The sequence below is a fragment of the Styela clava genome, chromosome 8 (assembly GCF_964204865.1).
Source record: "Styela clava chromosome 8, kaStyClav1.hap1.2, whole genome shotgun sequence".
Lineage (NCBI taxonomy): Eukaryota > Metazoa > Chordata > Ascidiacea > Stolidobranchia > Styelidae > Styela > Styela clava.
Genome location: NC_135257.1, coordinates 16,576,261 through 16,596,774, shown reverse-complemented (window position 1 = coordinate 16,596,774; position 20,514 = coordinate 16,576,261). Strand labels below are relative to the sequence as shown.

Genomic DNA, 20,514 nt, shown 5'->3' with positions numbered 1-20,514 from the left:
TCAGTTACAATACATTTATTATCTATCACAAATTAAACCATAATTACTGCAAGGTTTCATATCTCTGGAAGCTGTCATAACAAAAAAAATATGATGGATGCCGGAAAAAAGCCAGTCAACCCTTTTCGGGCGTAATCTTTGCAAGCATTTTGCATTACGATTTTTGGTACAGATTGAAATTCAAAATACACAAAAATGTTTAATATTTATATATTTCTGGCTTCATTTACTCTGTCCATCTTTTCTGGTTCTAGCTTCACATGTATGGCTCTACCACGCAACAACATTTAGTGAAAATTATAATAATGAAGATGTAAAAGGGTTTGCTCCATGAACACGAAGAGGCATTTTTCCAATGATATGCATGAAATACAACTTTGGTAGGTTCATATTTCAAGTAGAGGTTTTAAAGTTTGCATAAATTGCAAAGTAATTTCACAATTATATAATTTGAATTAACTGCATTATTTTTCAAAAAATACATAGTAAAATGCCTAATTCTTGTTCATGGCAAGATTAGTTTAATTACAAATACAACTCTTTGTAAAGAAAATTGAGGTTCATTATATTATTTGGATAATATTTCAAAAGTAAGGTTGACAAATGGAAATCACTAAAATGATTCATTGCAAGCAGATTTAAAACAATTTCCTAAATCAGCTTGTTGCATAATATTTATGAAAAAGGTCTCTTCTTATCTTCAGCCAGATTTAAATAAATTTTTTTTTTCAAAGAGACACTCAGACACATAGAATATAGAGGTCAAAAAGACAAGAAAAGCTTCAGATATGAAGGCTATTTGTTTGGTTAGGCGATGCCATGAGCTTTAATTATTTAAAATATATAAATTTGTGTGATTAAAAAAAATTATAAAATGCAACCATTTAATATTTATAATCTTTTGTGAAATGATAAAATAAGAGTGCAAATCAATACATAATCAATTACAGTATTAAGAACCTATCAAACACTATATTGTACGTTTCTCTTCGTAAACCCCAGCTTTGTGTGCATGTCTGACATCATTCGTCGTGTAATTCCATCACTGAGATATTTCTCCATGTGACCATTAACTTCATGGTTTGTAAAACCATTCATGGATTTCTTCACTGGTTCTTTATTTTCAGGTGCAGTGATGAGCTTGTCCTGTGAATCAAAAGAGCGCTTCACCCTAGCACGTGGTCCAATCGTGGGGTCAAAGATGAAGTCGTATAAGACTCGACACCAGGAATCATGTGTTGGTATGTTATCATAATAATCTGGAGCGATCTTTTTCATCATTGGAAGACTGCATCCAGGAATTGCTGGAAAATCATGGTGTTCCATATGATAACCCACATTGAATGTGATTCTATTCAGACAACCATAATAAGAATACGTTTCATGGCCTTTCAAAAACATATAATGCTCGGAAATAAAGTGACCAGCTATCGGATGAAGTCCAAGACATAAGATTGATCCAGAAAGCAAATACATAACTGGTTTCGCACCCCAAAAATAGAGAATAGCGCCATCGAAAGCCAGCTGAAATATTGTATTGTGGAGTTCAAGAAGGGTCATTGGCTTTGGTTTTACCAACATGGGACGAAGTGCGTAAAAAAATGGGTTCAATATCAACCACAACACTTTCATTGGACTGTTTGAGAAAAATCTACCTTCCCACTCAGTAGGGATATCCGTGTCTAATCCATCACCTCCAAGAAAGCGATGATGATCAACGTGATACTTTTTGAAACCTATTGACATCGGAACACCAATTGGTAAATTAGCGAACATTCCAAAATACCGGTTCCATTTCGCTTTGCTAGTTCCGAATACTGTGTTGTGTGATATATCATGAATTGCAAGTGTCATCGAATGATTCACAGCTCCTCCAAATACATAGGCCCAGAATATAACCCATATCCAAGGAAGATCTTGAATTAAGTAACAAGCAACAACCTGTGCAGCCACCATTGCAGCTACGATATATTTGAAATGAGGATCATAGCCAAACAATGATTTTATTTGTGGATATTCTTTCAACATTTTCTTTCGACGATCAGAGTGTGGTTGATCGGAATATACCCATTCGAAATCTTCTCTGCTAATTTGACCACCCATGTTTGAGCTAGTTTTTAAAGTAAGAAACTGCTGTACATTAATAAATGATTAATGATAAAAATATATGTTTTTCACGATATGGACAAGTCATATGTCACAATATATATTTGGGAATTTAAAGTAAAAATTTTTGTAATGATAACGAACAAGTTTAAATATGTTACTTTGTGTGAAATACATGAATATGTAGGCTTGGGGTTACCAGGGCGTCTGGCACAAAGGCAGATTGCGCATACTTGTCTCGATAATAATCTGAATTAAACTTGGAATCAAAGTAATACGATAGCTGTTAGAATAGGATAGAATTTACATATTTGTCCCGAGCATATAACCATCCCCACATGCCGCATGGGATTCAAACCTGCGAACCCAAGCAGAGTAATCAGAGGTGCGGTGGCGAGCGTATTCCTTACGCTTAGCATGATGAGCCTCACCGCTGCGCCGATATGATAGTACCGATACTCTGCCAATACATTATTTTGTTTTTCCTTATGCGCTTTCAGTTCATATCAGTACCGGTACCGGTAATTACCGTACCCGATTTCAGGATCTGTTCTCGCACACAACAAAGTGCGTCGCTGCGTTTTTTAATCAGATTAATATTTCAGTAGACTATTTAGGTTTGTTAAAATATTTAATACCATAATCTTCAAGTACTTCCTAGTCTCACAATTATGCAAGGTCAGTTCTTACCTGCAAATAATATCCAAACCTGTAAACTCGACTGGAAAATCTTGTCTACGAAAAAGTACGGTATCATCACGCACTGACGCACCATAATACTCATACATATGACAAAGCAACATCGCTGGGTAACGGAAGTGGACGATATGATCGTCACTAAGGTGCTTCGAACGCCCTAGAGCAGGTTCAACACAAACTATGACGTTGCGCAATTAAACAATACCAAACGTAAACCTTATCTTGTGACCGACAGTCACGCTGCCCCGGCGTTTGAAAAACTATAAATCACGAGTCGACGTCACATGCGAACGGTGTTAGCGGAATGCGAGTGGGTTGGCATACGCCTCCGACCGCACGTAAGCGTTTATTTTACTCCTTACTTCAAATCAATTTGGGAGTAACTTCAGAATTTATGTATATCAAATAGTCCAACATTTCACAAAGAGAGCAATACCACTGATTTTCTGTGCTTTCTTCCTCCTGTGCCCTACATGGGTGAAATTTTTTTACAGGAAATATTTTTTGTTATTTCAAAGTAAGCTATCCGCAACGTATTCCAACTTTGAAATCGTACTGTTCTGGCACTAAGGCAGGGTCGTCCAACTCATTTATATATACGCTTTGGTCCAGCCCATGGCCTGCGGGTCACATGTGATCCGCCGAAGGTTTCCGAGAGGCCCGCGCGATATTATTCGAATCCCAATGTTTTTCATAAATCTGAGCCATTGATGTCCCTTCGTGGGCGTAATTGCTGGAGAGAGATGTTTGAATTTATTTTTATCGTCAGCCATGTAATTCAATTTTATTTCCTGTCTTTTTTTTCTGCGAAGCTCGAAGAGGCAGTTTTCATGACCTCAATATTTGACAGCACTTACTTGTGCGAGCAAGTGTTTTCACAGATGAACGAACCATGTCAAATCCCCCTGAGATCACTAATTTCTCTAATGAAAAATTCGCTCTGCATTGCTACCTCGTTCATCACACCGAATATTGACAAACGTATTGGATAAAAGCGGTGTCCTACTTGACATTGAAATATATAGGCGTAGTAAAAACTTTTGACTTCATTGTATTTTCGTATTTTCATTGTGCTTATAATTTCGGTTTGGGGGTTTTGTTTGCTTTTCATTAATCTGCAGTCGGCGTAGTAAAAACTAGAACAAAACCACCAAGTCAAGTGGCCCCGCGCGATCATTAGTGAACTAGGATTAGGATTTACATATTTATCCTGGGGAGAGGAAAGCCGATAAGATGGCTTATCTATATGGCGAACCACGGCCTCTCGTACGGTTACCATTATAAGTCGGGTATGGGATTAGTTATATTGTTTGTTTTTTCGAAAGCATGGACTTGGTGGTGGAGGAAGCCGTAACTGACCAGCGGTTACGTGATCAATCAATCAATCTTTTATTTGTCAACACAAAAAACAAGCATATAGAAAACTGTTACAATAAATGAAATATACTGATCATGTTAATTGTGTGACTGGAGTCGCGAGGGACCTATAAAGGTCTTCAAGCAGCGACACCCAACGACGGCGAGGAGTCCAGCAATCCTCTCGCACATAACCATCCCTGCATGGGATTCAAACCTGCGAACCCACGCAGAGTAATCAGAGGTGCGGTGGCGAGCGTATTCCTAACGCTTAGCCCGTTGAGCCATACCGCCGCGCCCTTCGGCCAAAAAGGTTGGACCACCTGGCACTGAAGAATGCGTTTCATTTACTTAACATCTTCTGAATAGCGTTTCATCTCTTAAAAACATTCTCATAGAATTCGGTTCCTAACTAAAAGAATAAAAAACCAGAGTAAATTTCATTCTAACATGGGTATTCTTCCTAATATTTACATGATGCTTGTAGACCTTATTCATACGAAAACATTTAAGCTCAATTTTGATATGATTGCTTTTTTTATACCTACTTTGTTGCTCCGAACTTTAACACTCGAACAACTTGACTATTGCAGTGTAAATTATTATTCTAAAAGTTATTGATGGTCTCGGACAAACCTACAATATCACATTCTAAATGCCTTAAGAAATATGAGGAATCTGTTACTATTTCGAGACGTTCAAGACTTGAAGAGCAAAACGTAATAATATATCAAACATATCTTCAAATTAAAAATTCTACTCAAAATAATAATCGAAAAAATTCGAAAAAAACTTTAAGAATTATTTACAATGTTTAGTTAAATTTAATTAGCTGATTTTGATTTAATTTAAATTTGGCATACGACTCGATCCTTCTGCATAGAGAGATTTCGTTAATTTTAGTCTCTCTATGCAGAGTGATCCCAGTCGTACGTCAAATTTAAATTAAATCACCACGATGAAATAAAACATGTTTTTTCATGTCATTTTCATGCATATTTAAGTAACATAAAATATTAGAAATAGGAAAAAAAAAATTTGACACTATTTGAGGACATGGAAATTTTCTTAAAACTAATTCAACTGTAAAATATTCTGTTATTCGTTTTTCATATCTTGTTTTAAAGCTCCCGACGAACACAAACGTATTTAAGACAACATTGTACAACAATATAATAAATATGCAGATTTATTTCATAACGTTGGCCTCCGAACTGTGCCTCCGTTTTTGATTTTTGAATTTCATTGAATGTTACATCTAGGGCGCGAAGTTCCGAGAGAAGATTGTTCCTTTGAGCGTTGACTGTTTCTACAATACGGCGTGCTCTTTTCCGAAATTTTGGTCCGTGATCGGTTCCTCATTCATGCAATAAAACACCAGATGCGTGCACCATTTCATGAATCATAACTTCCAATACCTTTTCAAGGTTTGTAATCGCCGATTTCATGAATAATGTCTATTTAATTCTATATTACCTGGCGTCACTACCGGAATACCCTCACATCGTTATTTAGGTTGATAGTAATTAACAGATGCTCAATTGCTACAATAAACATATAAATACTCGGCGAATTTCATTCTCAAATTTTAGTGATTCTTAATTTCATCCAGCTCGCTGTCACTGATTGCGTACCGGCACCCTACTGCCAGATTTACGGTAACTTAACACTTCCACTGATATTTTGCCATCTACATTCTGACACGCCTCGACCGTATTTAGTCACCCCTAATCTGACACCACCACCGACCGTATTTCGTCACTCCTAACCTGACACCACGCAACGACCGTATTTCGTTACCCCCAATCTGACACGCACCGACCGTATTTCACCACCCCTAACTTGACTCAACGACCCTATTTCGTCACCCCCATTTTGACACACAACAACCGCATTTCGTCACCCCTATACTTGCTTTAAACGTATTAGACGTTCAATATCGCTGTATTATCTATCTAAAAAGTAAAAAGATAATTGTGGTAAATTAAGTTCAAATACAAAACCACTTTTACCTATGATACATATATATTTGTCATGAAATTACCAGAATATATGCTATGTTTGATATTATACAGGTCTAGTTCAAAACGTGATGCTACTATTCTGACATGCGGAAATCAAATCATTAAGGTTTCTTCGCAGCGACCGTATTTTGTCACCGCTAACTTGACACCACGCAACCACCGTTTTTCGTCACCCCCTATCTGACACGCACCGACCGTATTTTGTCATCCTTAATCTGAAACGCACTGATCGTATTACGTCAGCCCTAACTTGATACGCAACGACCGCATTTCGTCAGCCTTATTTTGCCCCCCCTCCCAATATGGCTTCTATGCTACCAACTCCTCTCCCTGTGTCTGGTGATCTCCGACAAAACCTGACCGTCTTCGATTCAGCAATAATCGCTTTTGATAAATTTGGTAATATGATGTCGATATGGTTGCGGGTGGCTTCATTTTTTATGTTGTTAGTCTATGTTTCTATGATTAAGATATTTCTATATCGCTTTCAGGTGAACTCTGGATATTATAGCTATTCACAGATAACGAGATCCGCCTACCTCGGCCCTCTTATGAAATAACATAATTAGTCAGTTCTAGAACCACTGCTTGATTATATACTATTAGAATTACCATCAAAATGAAATATAAACAGTAGGTTATTGTCTCCCCTGAACTCTGGATATTAGCTATTCACTGATGAAGCGATTCACCTACCTAGGCCCTTTTCTGAAATAACATAATTGTTCAGTTGAACTAGAACCACTACTTGATTACATACTATTAGAATTACCATCAAAATGAATCATAAACAGTAGGTTATTGTCTCACCTGCAACCATTGATGACTTATGCTGCAACCAGGGTTGCATAAAACCGACTTTCACAATTTTCCAGGGTTCTTTCTTAAACACACTATTGAATATTGATGGACTCCACGCCACATGATAGATGTTGGTTGGTACCCTTACACGTATTCGTAACAATGGCTAATTATCAATTAACGATAAACATTGACTAATTTTCCCATTTTGAATGTTTCTTATAGGTATGTGTCAATTTTGGTGCAAGTAAAAAAAAATGATCAAATCGATTTGCCTATGGAATATTTTCTCTTTAAATATGGCACACTGAAAAATTTTCAGTGTGCGCCGGAGTTCTGGCGCGGCGGTGTGGCTCAACGGGCTAAGCGTTAGGAATACGCTCGCCACCGTACTCTGTTACTCTGCGTGGGTTCGCAGGTTCGAATCTCATGCAGGGATGATTATGTGCGAGAGGATTGCTGGACTCCTCGCCGTCGTTGGGTGGTTCACGTAACCGCTGGTCGGTTACGGCTTCCTCCACCATCAAGTCCATGCTTCCGAAAACAAAACAATATAACTAATCCCATACCCGACTTGGAATGGTAACCGGACGAGAGGCCGTGGTTCGCCATATGGATAAGCCGTCTTATCGGCTTTCCTCTCCCCCGGGATAAACATGTAAATTCTATCCTAAATCCTAGGTCAAAGATAGTTGTCGGTATTTTTTGACGGCAAATGGTTAAATATACAGTATTAAGTATCAATAAAGGTTATTGACATGCAGCCGACTGAACAGTCCATTGTCCAATAACGGTGATCCCAAGGAGTCACACTAGATGCATCAATAAGTTTTGGTCTTTAGAGTCATTATAAACATCTTCTTGCTGTTGTCGGCAAAACAAAAAAAAGGTCGAAGGTCGGGGAAACAAATCCATCAGTTGAGATTTCTGGAAGGACGCTCAGGAAGTGAGAGGTAATTTTAACCATAAATGTCTTCAGCGGTTGCAGTTCTTACCAGATTATTTTGTCATCAATGCTCGCGCCGATTGAAAGATGAGTTGAGACATTTACACACAGCCCCTGAAATACTGGCAGCAAAAAGAAAACAAGTGTTCCATAACAAGTATATTGCGCAACTTAAAAAACGTTTCCGAGTGGACAACTCCTTCGCCCATGATATTATTCAAAGGCAAGATGAGAGAACTCGCGAACCGAACGATGATGTGGATGAGACGGATTTCCAAGATGAGCTTCTAAGGTATTATAAAACCGCATGCAGATATGTGCAAATATCCATAATATCTGATTTCTATAGTAAAACAATTTTGGAATTTGTCTGTCTAATATCAGGCTAAAATGATTTTACAGTACCAATTCTAATTAACGAGGTTACATGATCATCGATTAATCTGGATCTTTGAGAATGTTTGTTTAATTTTAGTAATACAAATATATTTCGTTATCATTTCATGTATAGATCAGTAAACTAACGAATGACAGGCTTTTTGCGACATTTTTCCTACAATTACGTGGTATAGGACTGCTTGTTGACTGATTTTTGTATAATTATAATAATATACAAACACATAAAAATTTTCTGTTTAAGCTTGATCATATTGACTGCTGAGATTCTTCTGACAATGTCTACTTATATTGTATTCTTTCATTGTACTGGTGGAAATATGACAAATTAGACAATGTGCTTTATAATTTTGATAAATGCAGAAATATTGCAAACCCCATTTTTCTTCAAAAATGCAACTTTTTTTTCAAGTATTCTTTTGCTAGCTTGAGGTGTATCCATAATTGGAAAAATTAAAAACAAAAAAAATTCACATTAAAAGATTTGAAAAATGTATTACATTTAGATAAAAAAAACACAAAATATCACAATTCTTGTTAAGCATTCGAGGGCCGCATTGGAAGTTCTCTGGGGCCACATGAGGCCCGCGGACCACAAGTTTGACACCCCTGGTCTTTACAATAGCAATAATTGTGTTTAAATTTTCAGCAAAAGGTTTAAAGATTGATTATTTGTTATTACAGGGAAGCTCAAAGAAGAAGAAGTGCATATAAACATTGGAAAAAAATAAAAGATTTTAATAAGGGACCAGGTCCACGATTGCTTACATGGAAGCAGATGGAACATGCTCGTTTCTTGCGGCAAACTAATCCAGATGAATGGAACATAGAGACACTAGCATACTCATTTCAAGTTCCTCAAGAGGTTGGTTCACAAGAAAACAATATATTTTTTATTTCCATCCTTTTTGGATGCATGGAAGTTAAAACCTGGCTTTACTACTTGAAAAATACTAATTACGACATGAATATCATTGTCTGACTTGGAAAATTTTGATTGTAATATTAATATGCAAAACCTGGTTTGGGGAGAGAATATTTGCCAACAGTTTTGTGATTTTGATATAAGTAATCTAGAGAAGATAAGTATCTAAATGCACCTCTATTACAGCGTATTTTATTCTTGTGGTAAAGCAGTTTGTAGCTTTTTTAACAGCTATACCTATTCATCACAGGTGATGAGAAAAGTTCTACACAGCAAGAATGTTTTAAGCCCAGAGGAACGTGAGAGATTGGATGCAAAAGTACGAGAGAATCGTGGCATTGGGAAATTACCATCACCTCTGTATAAAACTGATACTGACAATAAGTCAGTGGTGCTTTTCGAAAATGAGAAGGATCAAAATATTGCCCCCAAAGAACAAACATGGGGTCTACCTGACTGGAAGAATGTCAGTACATGGTTTGACGGCTATGAAAAAGGTTCAGTCAAATTGAGTGATAAAAAGTTAACAAGGCGGCCTGCTAACTCTGAAGGAGATTCTGGTGTCTCTTGGATTGATGATGACGATTGTGAATTTTATGCTTACCTCTACAATGAAGAAGATGAGTGGCAGGACATGGAAGAGAAGAAAGATGAAGAATATGAGGAAATTGAAGATCTCGATGAAGAAACCGACAGTTTGAATATTATTAAAACAAATGATGGAAAAACTTTTTATAATGAAGATGATGAATTTCTATATAGGTTATAACAGAATTATAACTGTAAAATCCTGATTCGCAGGTCAGATTTGCTCGGTTGCTCAGTGGCCCAAGGATGCGAAGTCCGAACTGAAAGTTTCCAGATCTCGTGATAATTTCTTGTTGCAATGACATTTCGAAACTGCCATGCTAAAGTATTTTCATATATCTCAATCATACTCAACTTAATAACATGGCTGATACAGATTTTAAAGCTTTAAAGAATTTTTTCTGAATGGTTATAGCAAATTGAGTAGTCTTGTTTGGTAAGTGAAGACCAGACCAGACCAGTAGTAAAGCACTAGCGGAGGTGTAAGCAGTATATAGCAGCCCCAGGTATTTCTGATGACTTGTGTATGTATCTAACCTGATGCTTGGAAAAAGTCTGTACAATAGCATGGGTATTTGAACAACTGGATCTGACTGCAAGAAGTCAGAGTTGTTGGGATTACTGACGTCTAAAGTTCTTAACCGGGGGCCTGAGGGCCCTCGGCTTCCTAAGGGGGCCACAGAGGAGTTGGAGGGGGGCCACAAGGAGGGGCTGAAATCTGAATTTACTTTTCACTTTAAAAGAAATCTCAGTTTTTCCTAGTTTGCTGCTCAACAAGGTTATTTCGCAGGGTGTTTTCGCTCTCTTTTGTGCAAATTGTTTTAACATAATGGGATTTGGAATCTATCAATGAAAATCCCTATTAATACCTCTGAAATATTAAAGTGGGGGCCATGAGTGCTAAAAGCCTCCGAAAGGGGGCCACGAGTCATAAAAGGTTGAGTACCACTGCTCTAAAGGGTCACAATCACAACTAAACATATCTTGTCGAATGTCCCTGCAGTTAGGATAGTATATACTCCTAGCAAGTTCCAGAATTAGCTCTCATTGTGGTGTGGTGGTGTTTTTATCCTGAGGGGAAAGCCAAAGCCCCACATCCAGTTGACAGTACATGTCAGATATGGGATTAGTCAATGCGTGGGCTCGATGGTGGAGGAAACCGCAGTTACATGACCCACCGCTAAGAAGTTTCACACAGGATTTTGAACCCGTGAGCCCGTGTAGGATAATCATATGTGTGATAGCAAGAGTTTTTCTAACACTTTGCAAGATGCACCACCCTTCGCAAAATTATTGCCATTTTTAATAGCAGCATTCATATATATTTGAGGATTAATATACAGTAATATATAGGGACAAACACTTCATGAAAGCATGATTGGCAACTGACATCAAAACCAACATACACATTAAGAAATGTATCTCTGCTTACCTCAAACCACAAAGTTACATAGCGTTTTCAAACTTGCCTAAACTAATTATTTTGAAATATCCTAGTGAGAGACAGACATGTCCCTAACTATCTGGCAATAAACATAGAAAGCGTAATATTATTAATTCAAATATAGTTAAGAGATAATAAGAAAAACACTAAAGCTGCTTCCTAGCACCATATAACATCTACATCAGGGGTTCTCGACCAGGGGTAGATTTGACCTGCATTGGAGTTTTGAGAGAAGCAAGAAACTAGCACTTTTATCTGCTACATGCAATTCGTTTCCTTTCATTACTTGATCAAATGTATCATTGAGCACATAACAGATTGCGAAATAAATGTTATTACGCTCTCCCATCCGTTTGTTGGTTATGAATGAAAAAATTGCATTTTGGTTACTCAATTCAACATATTTAATTAATTTGAAACATCTTCATTCTTCAAGTACATTTTTGTCCTAATGAGTCATCACGAGTATTTGTAGAAATCAAATTCACTTTGCGAAGGGTTAGATAATAAACGTTGAGAACCCCTGACCCACATCAACATATTACAAAGTATAATGACAGACATTCACTGTTACAAGAAACAAAATACAGCCTATTTGAATTGCACTGATTTCTCCCTCTATCCTTTTATTGTTCAGATAATTTTTCTTTGATTTGCTTGAATATCATTGAACCAATTACCATCTTGTCACAATGGACTTGAAGCTTCGAAGTAGAATCTCCACTTGATTGGTCAAAACAAACCAGCAGAACAGATTCACAAGAAGCTGTTTTACCAGCAAATCTAAGTAGAGTAAAAATATAATCAGACATTTGTTTAAGCATATACTTGAGAAATTGATTTTTCATGAATTCCAAAAAGAACATTAAAAGTAACTATAATTTTACATGAATTATATTATTGGGCCAATTTAATTCATTCACAACATGATTTTGAGGTAAATTCAAAAATAATACATCAAGTGTAATGTGATTCAACAACGCATGGCAAAAAATTCTGGTCATTGCAAAACTAAAAGATGCTTCCTGACCAGAGTTTTTCAGTGAGTTATAGGTGTGAAAGCATACAAAAAATAATAGTTCCAAATAACAGCTTATCTACAAAGAAAAAATCAACATTACCTGTATATATTATCCTGTGTTGATGGAACTCTACAAACGTTCAGTACATGGGTGATTCGTTTACAAATTTCTTTGTCATCGAGAGAAGAAGGAAGATTCAATTTACCGGTGTTTTCATTCATTCCCCCTAGTTTACCTGGAATGATATGTTGAATATGATCTAGTATGCTGTTAACTTTTGTGCAAATAATATTATGGAGAAAGTATGTTGAAACGAAAAGTACATACATGGTATACAGTGGTATGGGGGCGCAAAGTGGTTAAAGCATTGGACTTAGCTATGATGGCACAACAAGAAAAAATATCCTGTGTAACAAAATTGAGTACACAATGCTGAACCAGAAAAATTCCAGTCTTTCCAAAATAAGTAGCTTCCTACATAGCAGTGGGCTTGTACAAAGCATTGTTTGGAGAAACACGTATATAAAAAGCATCATAATGACAAATTCATTTACTATCCATATATATGGCCTTATTACCTAAAGCAAGGATGAAAAATAGTGGCAAATTAACAACTATTTAATTTCCCTTGAATATTGTAAGGTGCAATTAACTTACCTTGTTGCTTAATATATTCTGTTTCATGCATTGTTGTTGGTTTGACAAGTTCACCGACTGGTATTTTGATTTGAACATTGAATTTTCTCGTCTCAGTACTGTTAATAAAAATGACCTATATTATTATTTAAATTACTGCTGACAGTATGTGAACCAAGAGGGCGGACACTGGAACGTAGTATGTGTACCAAGTTAGAGTCAGGCCATAATTTCATTCCAGTTTTCCTTATTTTAGTTCTATTCGAGTTCGGGGACTAGCCAAGTGACTCCCGTAGTATTTGTACCTGAAATTATGGTCTAACCCTAACCTGGTACACATACTACGTTCCGGTGTCTGCCATTTTATTTCACAGACTTCAAGAGTACCCATATACACAATATATTACCAATACATACCATAAGTCAAATATAAGTGGTTGAGTAGTATCACAAAAATCAACTCCCATCGTAGAAGACAAAGATGCTCCAGGTGCAAGCACATCTTAAAAACAAAATCATAATGAGGACAAATTGGATTTTTCTAAAAAATCTCGGGATTAATAATGCCCACATACATGCGTGCAATGTACAATACTGCATTCAGTCTTGTAAAGTTTCCCTACCTAAACTGTAATACTACGAACGGAAAAGCTACCCAAATAATGCTTTCTACGCGGTTGAAAATAATAATAAACTACAAAATACATCTACAAACAGTGTGATACATAAATCAGAAAGTAGAGAAGAAAAACTTAGAAACACAAATGAAAATAAAGTGTTGACCTATTTGAGCACTTATACCAGAAAATTCATGAGCCAGTTTGTTTGAAAATATTGTTTGAGCGCAAAATACCAGAGAAAAACTCACCAATTTGATCAAAGTCATGAACCTGTAATCCACCTTGCAATTTCTGTAAACAAAAAATAAGTAAGTTACTCAGCAAATCAAATGACGCAAAAAGTACCAATATTAACATTAGCTTAGGACCATCCATAAGAAGAACATCCATGCAGTAACACTGGAAGCATATTGGTTATATTGCATAAATACAGAAAATTTCAAACAGCACAAGCATAGCAAAAGGTTGCAACTTCAATGTGCTCTGTGCAATCACAGCAACAACAATATTTAATGTGAGAAATGGAAAATCACAAAGTTTAAAATGTTAGCTGTTTGACGGAGTTCTATTCTCAATACCATGTCCAACTATTCAATCAAATGTGGCATAAATTATCCGTTTTTTAGCAACTAAATCAAAGGCTGACTGGAATTATAGTATTTCAATGAGGAGTACCTCAAATTTCAGTAAAAAAACAATCATCAGAAAATTGCAACATAAAAGCAGAATTTGTATATGGCTAAAAAATCGCTGCTGTAAAAAAAATAGAGCACGATTTCCATTTGAACATATTAAACAGCCAATGGTCAAAGTGACTTGACATGAGTGAGTTGTTAAACATATAGCTTCATTCAGATAGTTGATTACGATTTCGTTTTTCTGATCACACATTATAGCTTACAACATTTTTTGAATCTATATTATTTATGTTTCTTCAAACGCAAATGAATAGTATTAGGTGAATGACGTTCCGAAGTCAGTGAAATTAAGATACTCTTGAATAAATCAAAAAATGAGAACTAGTGATGCACATATTGATGCTATTGCTGTATTTTTTTGTTTTAAATTTTCCAAAGAATAAATGAACTTTAGATACAATACAATTACAGCTGCGAATTTACAAACTTATTATTTGATGTTAGCTATCAATGATGTTTGTGAAGTGTCTACCTAGTAAGCTATCAGAAACTATACGAACACCAAAGAGTGCATGGACAAACATTAAGTGAGACATTTGGTTGTCGCCGAGCTATACTATTTTGCACTATGTGAAGGGATCTATAACTGGCTTAGTTAAAAAAAGTTTCGAAACGCAAAATAAAGTCTTAAGTAATGCATTAGATTGCCCTTTTTCATTCAATCAGTGTTGTGAAAGACAGCATTCGGATTATTACATGACAGGCTTGTTTGAGTTGCTCCCAAGTTATCCAACTTTAAAGAAAATCAACTCGACCAATTGCTTTTTCATTACAACTATCTTCTACACATCACACAAAATAATTCCACCTAGACCAGATTTCTCGCACTGGCCCCTTGGCTCCCCAGGGCCGTAAATCGGGTCTATGGGGACCCTGAGAAAGGGCCTTCACTAGGTATCATTCATGATGCATTAGTGTGAAGAAGTTGACAGAGATTCGTTTAATTTTATCATTAAGTGTGGTGCATAAAATAACGAATGGAAATGTGTTGAAAGCCAAATTAGATATTTTCATACAAGGACAACGGGGTCACAAATGTAGAAGGTCTTTTGAAAGGGACTACAGATCATGAAAGTTTGAGAATTGCCGACCTAGACTATAATAAATTTTAAATGTTTATCAATTATCCATTCCGATAAACATACAATTTATGATGATATCCATATACTGACGGATTAAGTAGTAATTATTTTGCTAGAAAAGTTTCTGAAGCAAGTTATCAATGACTAGTAAAGCTTAAACAAAAAAACACAGCAAAGGTGCAGTGCTGCAGTTTTTCACTTCAAAGCACAGACTACTGACTAGCTGATTGACATGCTATATGCATTAAGTTACATACATCAATATACTGCATTTGTTCCAATCCATAATGTCCAGCAATGGTAAAATGAAAGAAGGAAAAAAAGTTAAATGACAGAACTCCTATACCTTCTGTGTGTTACATATATTCTATAATAATTCTGCGACTTTAAAAATGCAACGATAATAAATTATTCACAGTTGGTTGGCTGGCAATGCATGGCTCATCAGACAAAGGTTCAAGAACACACTTTCCATCAAATCTCTGTTTGAGCTTGCTGGGATTATTATGTGCAAAAATGATTGCTGAACTCCTTAGAGCAGCGGTGGCCAACTGATGACCACAATGCTAGACGCAAAACTGATTTTACTTTTCACTTTACAAGAAACCCCATTCTTCCTAGTTTCTTGCTTGATAAGGTTGTTTCACAGAGTGTTTTAACCTTGTTGAGCATGAACTGGTATTATTAACTCTTTCATCTCCCCCAGGATATATAGGAATCAGTTTTATATAAAAAGAGTTCATGATTTTCAAGGTCTTATTAATAAAGCCCACCGCATCAATAATTGTTTAAAAATATATTAATAGGGCATTTAACTTCACAAAAATAGCAGTATTTAAGCTTATGGTCGGCATTTTTGAATACTTAAAAAATTTGAACAATTACTTGTTTATAATTAAACAATTTCCTTATATAAGTAACAGACAGCAAGTTATCGGCCCTTACATATTTGAAAGGTGCTATTGTGTAGATACGCACTGGAATGTGACACTTTTTTTTTAATTCAAAGTAGCCATCATTTGCCAAAAATTTCTTTTAATATTAATTTATTAATGATTAATCTATTTGAATCAAATAACCTGATAACTTCCCCGTCTCTAATTTTGATTTATAAATAATAATCATCCAGATTCAAGATTCCAGTTCATAAGAATCATGATTAAACAATTCTAAATACTGACCTTATTCCCCATTCGAATATTATTAATTGGAGCATCACCATGATTTGTTACCATGAGTTCAATTGAAACCATCTTATTGCTGTATATACAGGGTCGTCTTGTATACCTGGAATAAATAAAACTTGTTCAGAAAAAATAGATTTCATTCAACAAAAAAAAATGTGTTTTCCCTGTTTCCTCCATTGACTTAGGTAAGTAAACTGACAATGTTCTTATAAGATTGGCTTGATACTCCCAAAATCTGCATTGCTAATTATTTATATTTTAAATATTCTATACAAAAATATAATTTATACAGCAATATGATTGATAACATCAAATTGGAAAATGTCATATGAATTTGGATTATAAAAGAAAAATTGACAAATGTCAATTTCTAAAGTACTTTCTAATATCTTAATAAATTATCGGTATGTACTACAATACCTATATGATGCTGATAATCCTTCTCCAGTCATTCTATGTAAAAGCTCATATTTCTGGGGAGTATGAGAATTGAATGAGTAATCCTGAAAAAAGGAATCTTTCTGTAACTTCTACAAGGAAAACAAAAACTTATCTAAACCTGTAGCAATTTTTAATTATGTTAAAGGCCTTAAAGCCCAGAAGTACGAGATCAAATGTTGCTGAATTATCAAAAAACTTCGCAAAATTATTATTAAAGTTGTAGTATCAATTGAATTGTTTAAAAAAAAATAAGGTTTTTATCTTATGCAAAATAGCTTTCTTGGAACAGGAAGTAAGGGTTTAAGGAAAATAAGTCAAAACATGGAAAGCTATACCATTGCATTGACCATTGATTCATTCCATGGCGCTCCAGAAATGTGTGTACCAATATGGAGGTATGTTTACCTACTTTACATCAAGTTGTGTAACTGGACTGATTGAAACCTATGGGCAGGGGTTATATTTAGTTGGCTAACACATACAGTCCCCGAACACATAATAGAACTAAAATAAGGAAAATGGGAAAAAAATGATGGCCTAAGCCCAACCAATTCGATTAAATGACATTATGAATTCTAGATATTGTAATATAAAACTTTGTTTTAAAAAATGGTATGGGCATAATTCAACAGTACAATCAAGATGGTTCTAACGAAAGCGCCAATTCTACGGTTTCATTAAATGTACAGTAACAAAACCTTTCATTCTATGATTTTGTATTTAAAATTTATAGCACTTTACCATTCCAGATGTATTGTTCGAAGTATTATCGAGCGAAAGTCCTTGCAAATCAGCTGTCAAAGGTGATAAGATCTGAGCTGGGGTTGTTGATGACACTGAGTTAGTAACTTGGGATCCGCCGACTGAAAAATAAGATTAGGAAAGATAACAAAACCAACTATGAATAGTCAAAATCGAATAACCTATTATCCCGAGTGCATTTTAGAATTAATTTGAATACAGTAGTACCTCGGTACGACTACCAAGTCGGTAGTCGTTGTTACTTATCGATCTTAAGATCGGTAAGTATATTGATAGGTATTTGTATGTCTGTCTGTATGTCTGTCTGTGTGTGTGTGTGTCTGTTAGATGCACGCGATATCTCACGAAAGCGGGATTGAATCTGCTCCAGATTTTGCATGTGCATTCATCTTATCTCGGACCAGAATCCTATTGATTTTGGGCGAATTATGTCGTATAATTAGCGAGTTATCAATCAATTATTGATATAGTGATCTAGATTTTTGTAAAGCGAGAGAATTTTGAAACCCGCCGAGTGTGTGTGTGCGATGCGCAGTGCGCAAGTTACAAGAGCGGATGAATCGAAACTGCAGTTTCTGTTTTGGGGGATCCCCTAACTATCGATCGATAAGTCTTCGGTTTCTAACCGATATTCTCGTTTCTATTTTTACATGGTCAAAAGTTATCGTAATAGATATGAATCATGAATCTTTCTGCACATATAATGTAGCATAATAGGGAAGTATTACCGGTAGGGCTGTCCAAAATCGAATAATTTTTTGATTCGAATCGAATCGAATATTTTCGCCGAATCGAACCGAATAATCGAATATTGTTGCGCAATAGTAAATCTGTCTCTATTATACAATAAACGCCTGCCCTTCGATGTTGTGGTAACGTATGTGCAGTTACATCAAAGGAGATCACACGCTTGTATGAACTGGTCAAAAAAATTGGAGAACTCCAAAATTTGGGTCTCGAAAACTGTGAGTGTTAAGAGTAAAAATTGCACTATTCAAAAATTGCAATCTCAATTTTGATGGATTCAGTTTTAGTAGGACATATAAAGCCTGTAGATGCTATTTTAATCCTATTCACTAGTCTTTATGTTTTTTTGTGTAAATTTCAGCAATATAATAACAACCATCAATATAGATAAAACTGTTGCTCAAGTTCAAAATTGCATTTAAAAATTCCAAGCTAGTTTGATGACAATATTATTTGAGGACTATAATATTGTTAGTGTACAACAGCCATCAAAATGCAAGAGTGCAATTATTTGTCTTGGTATATAGATGGATAATACAGTAATGCCATCATGAGAAATTACAAATTCCATTTAAAGAAGGTATTGCCATCATAAGGATCCCAAAACACCTGTTTCAGCTTTGAGTTGCCTGTACCATGTTCCTATGATAACTAACTCAACAGCTTCAAATCGATTCTATTTATAGAACTATCGTTTTCTAAATTGTCTCCTTTTTCTCCTTGTTCTCTCTCAAAAACGTCACGATCGACTATACCTTGTTATGATGACCATGCATGAAATGGCTAATCACGTGCCACCGGGCGGGCATTAGTAATGACATGTTTATCACAAAATGAAGGCGAGAGAAATATCGGGAAACCAATTAAGCAAGCCGGGAGCGAGAGTGGTCTGAGCTCGGAGCGCCGCCGCTTGCCCGATGAAAAACATCCCGTAAAGGTGGTTTCCGCTTTATGTACCGGTACCTAATTTTAGCGATTCGAAAATTAGCCGAAAAACGATTCGAATAATTTGCGATTCGATTCGATTTCGAATATTTGGTTCGCTTGGACAGCCCTAATTACCGGTAAATGTATAATCATAATAAGTCTATTTGCCATAATGCCATATATGGCACATTTCCAAATGAAAAATTGTGAATGGTTTGCTCTGATTACTTTACCACACAATTGTAATCATTTGCGCCATTACTTGCTGTTACTTGGTAATTATTATTTGTTCACATGTTTCTGTGGGGGTGCTGCTTTGGTGATGTGTATTACAGTTTGTTACAAGCTAATAGAACACTTGTAAATGTGTATATGCCTTGAGGGCAAAAAAACTTTTCACAAAGAATTCGAAAAGTCAAGAATTTAATAAATCTAGAATGTATTCAAATAATTGTCCCATATTAAACAACCCTGCACGTAGCACACATGTGAATTAAAAAAAAAAATTTTTTTTCCAAAACTTACAATCATCCAAGTCAAGTAATGATACTGGTTTCTTTTCTTTAGTTTTATTTACGACATTTTTTGTTGCTTTCTTTTTTGTTGGTGAAGGAGATGGAGGTGGAGAGGACGAAGCATCAGAATCTGTTCCTGAACTAGACTCAGAGTATGAATCAGATGATCCTGAAAAATGTTAATATTTACCAAAACTCAGACTTAGACAAACTGCTGAACAAAATATACAGACAAACAAGAGAGCAATGATGTCATCGGGTTGCGGGACCCCTACAAGTCGTTTTAATTTTGTTAACTTCACCACACAAAATGTCGAAGTGAAAAACGAATCATATTGAGCCCACAGAATTTTTTGAGTTGAATAAAAGTAACTGTCTTTTAGCGACAACAACAATCTTTAACCACTTATTCAGACAAACAATGCTGACATCCGGTTGCCAAACCACTGCAAGTAATTTCAATTTTTAATTTTGTTGGCATCACCACACAAAATGTCTAAGTGAGAAACGAAGCATGTAAATTACACCAGCTTGCGGACAATCAAGAAATTTTAATGTTCTAATTTTTTAGCAATTCTGGTCTCAATAACAA

At 35.7% G+C, this 20,514-nt stretch overlaps 3 protein-coding genes across 3 annotated transcripts in view; 1 reads left to right on the top strand and 2 right to left on the bottom strand.

Annotated features, from left to right (window-relative positions):
- LOC120346097 (sphingolipid delta(4)-desaturase/C4-monooxygenase DES2-like) lies at positions 1-2,184 on the bottom strand. The gene has a single exon (XM_039415748.2). It carries the CDS (start codon positions 2,101-2,103, stop codon positions 964-966), a length of 1,140 nt encoding a protein of 379 aa, XP_039271682.1. The 5' UTR covers positions 2,104-2,184; the 3' UTR covers positions 1-963.
- Positions 2,185-7,688: 5,504 nt separating this feature from the next.
- Positions 7,689-10,260, top strand: LOC120345549 (uncharacterized). Its single transcript, XM_039415036.2, has 3 exons — positions 7,689-8,224; positions 9,013-9,193; positions 9,504-10,260. Exons 1-3 carry the CDS (start codon positions 7,956-7,958, stop codon positions 10,020-10,022), a joined length of 969 nt encoding a protein of 322 aa, XP_039270970.2. The 5' UTR covers positions 7,689-7,955; the 3' UTR covers positions 10,023-10,260.
- Positions 10,261-11,140: 880 nt separating this feature from the next.
- Positions 11,141-20,514, bottom strand: part of LOC120345336 (AP-3 complex subunit beta-1-like) — a 36,956-nt gene continuing 27,582 nt past the window's right edge. The window contains exons 17-25 of the mRNA XM_039414751.2: positions 19,933-20,091; positions 17,713-17,834; positions 16,951-17,033; positions 16,525-16,630; positions 13,812-13,854; positions 13,361-13,445; positions 12,965-13,062; positions 12,407-12,542; positions 11,141-12,068 (exon numbers count right to left, since the gene is read on the bottom strand). Of these exons, the coding sequence (XP_039270685.2) occupies positions 11,912-12,068; positions 12,407-12,542; positions 12,965-13,062; positions 13,361-13,445; positions 13,812-13,854; positions 16,525-16,630; positions 16,951-17,033; positions 17,713-17,834; positions 19,933-20,091 (989 nt within the window). The 3' untranslated portion in view covers positions 11,141-11,911. The remainder of the gene's footprint in view (positions 12,069-12,406; positions 12,543-12,964; positions 13,063-13,360; positions 13,446-13,811; positions 13,855-16,524; positions 16,631-16,950; positions 17,034-17,712; positions 17,835-19,932; positions 20,092-20,514) is intronic.

Excerpts from the sequence above, each read along its gene's own strand:
- LOC120346097 (XM_039415748.2), bottom strand. The coding sequence starts at position 2,103 with ATGGGTGGTCAAATTAGCAGAGAAGATTTCGAATGGGTATATTCCGAT.
- LOC120345549 (XM_039415036.2), top strand. The coding sequence starts at position 7,956 with ATGTCTTCAGCGGTTGCAGTTCTTACCAGATTATTTTGTCATCAATGC. Across the intron at positions 8,225-9,012 it reads TTCCAAGATGAGCTTCTAAG|GGAAGCTCAAAGAAGAAGAA; the intron begins GTATTATAAAAC and ends TTGTTATTACAG. Across the intron at positions 9,194-9,503 it reads CATTTCAAGTTCCTCAAGAG|GTGATGAGAAAAGTTCTACA; the intron begins GTTGGTTCACAA and ends TATTCATCACAG.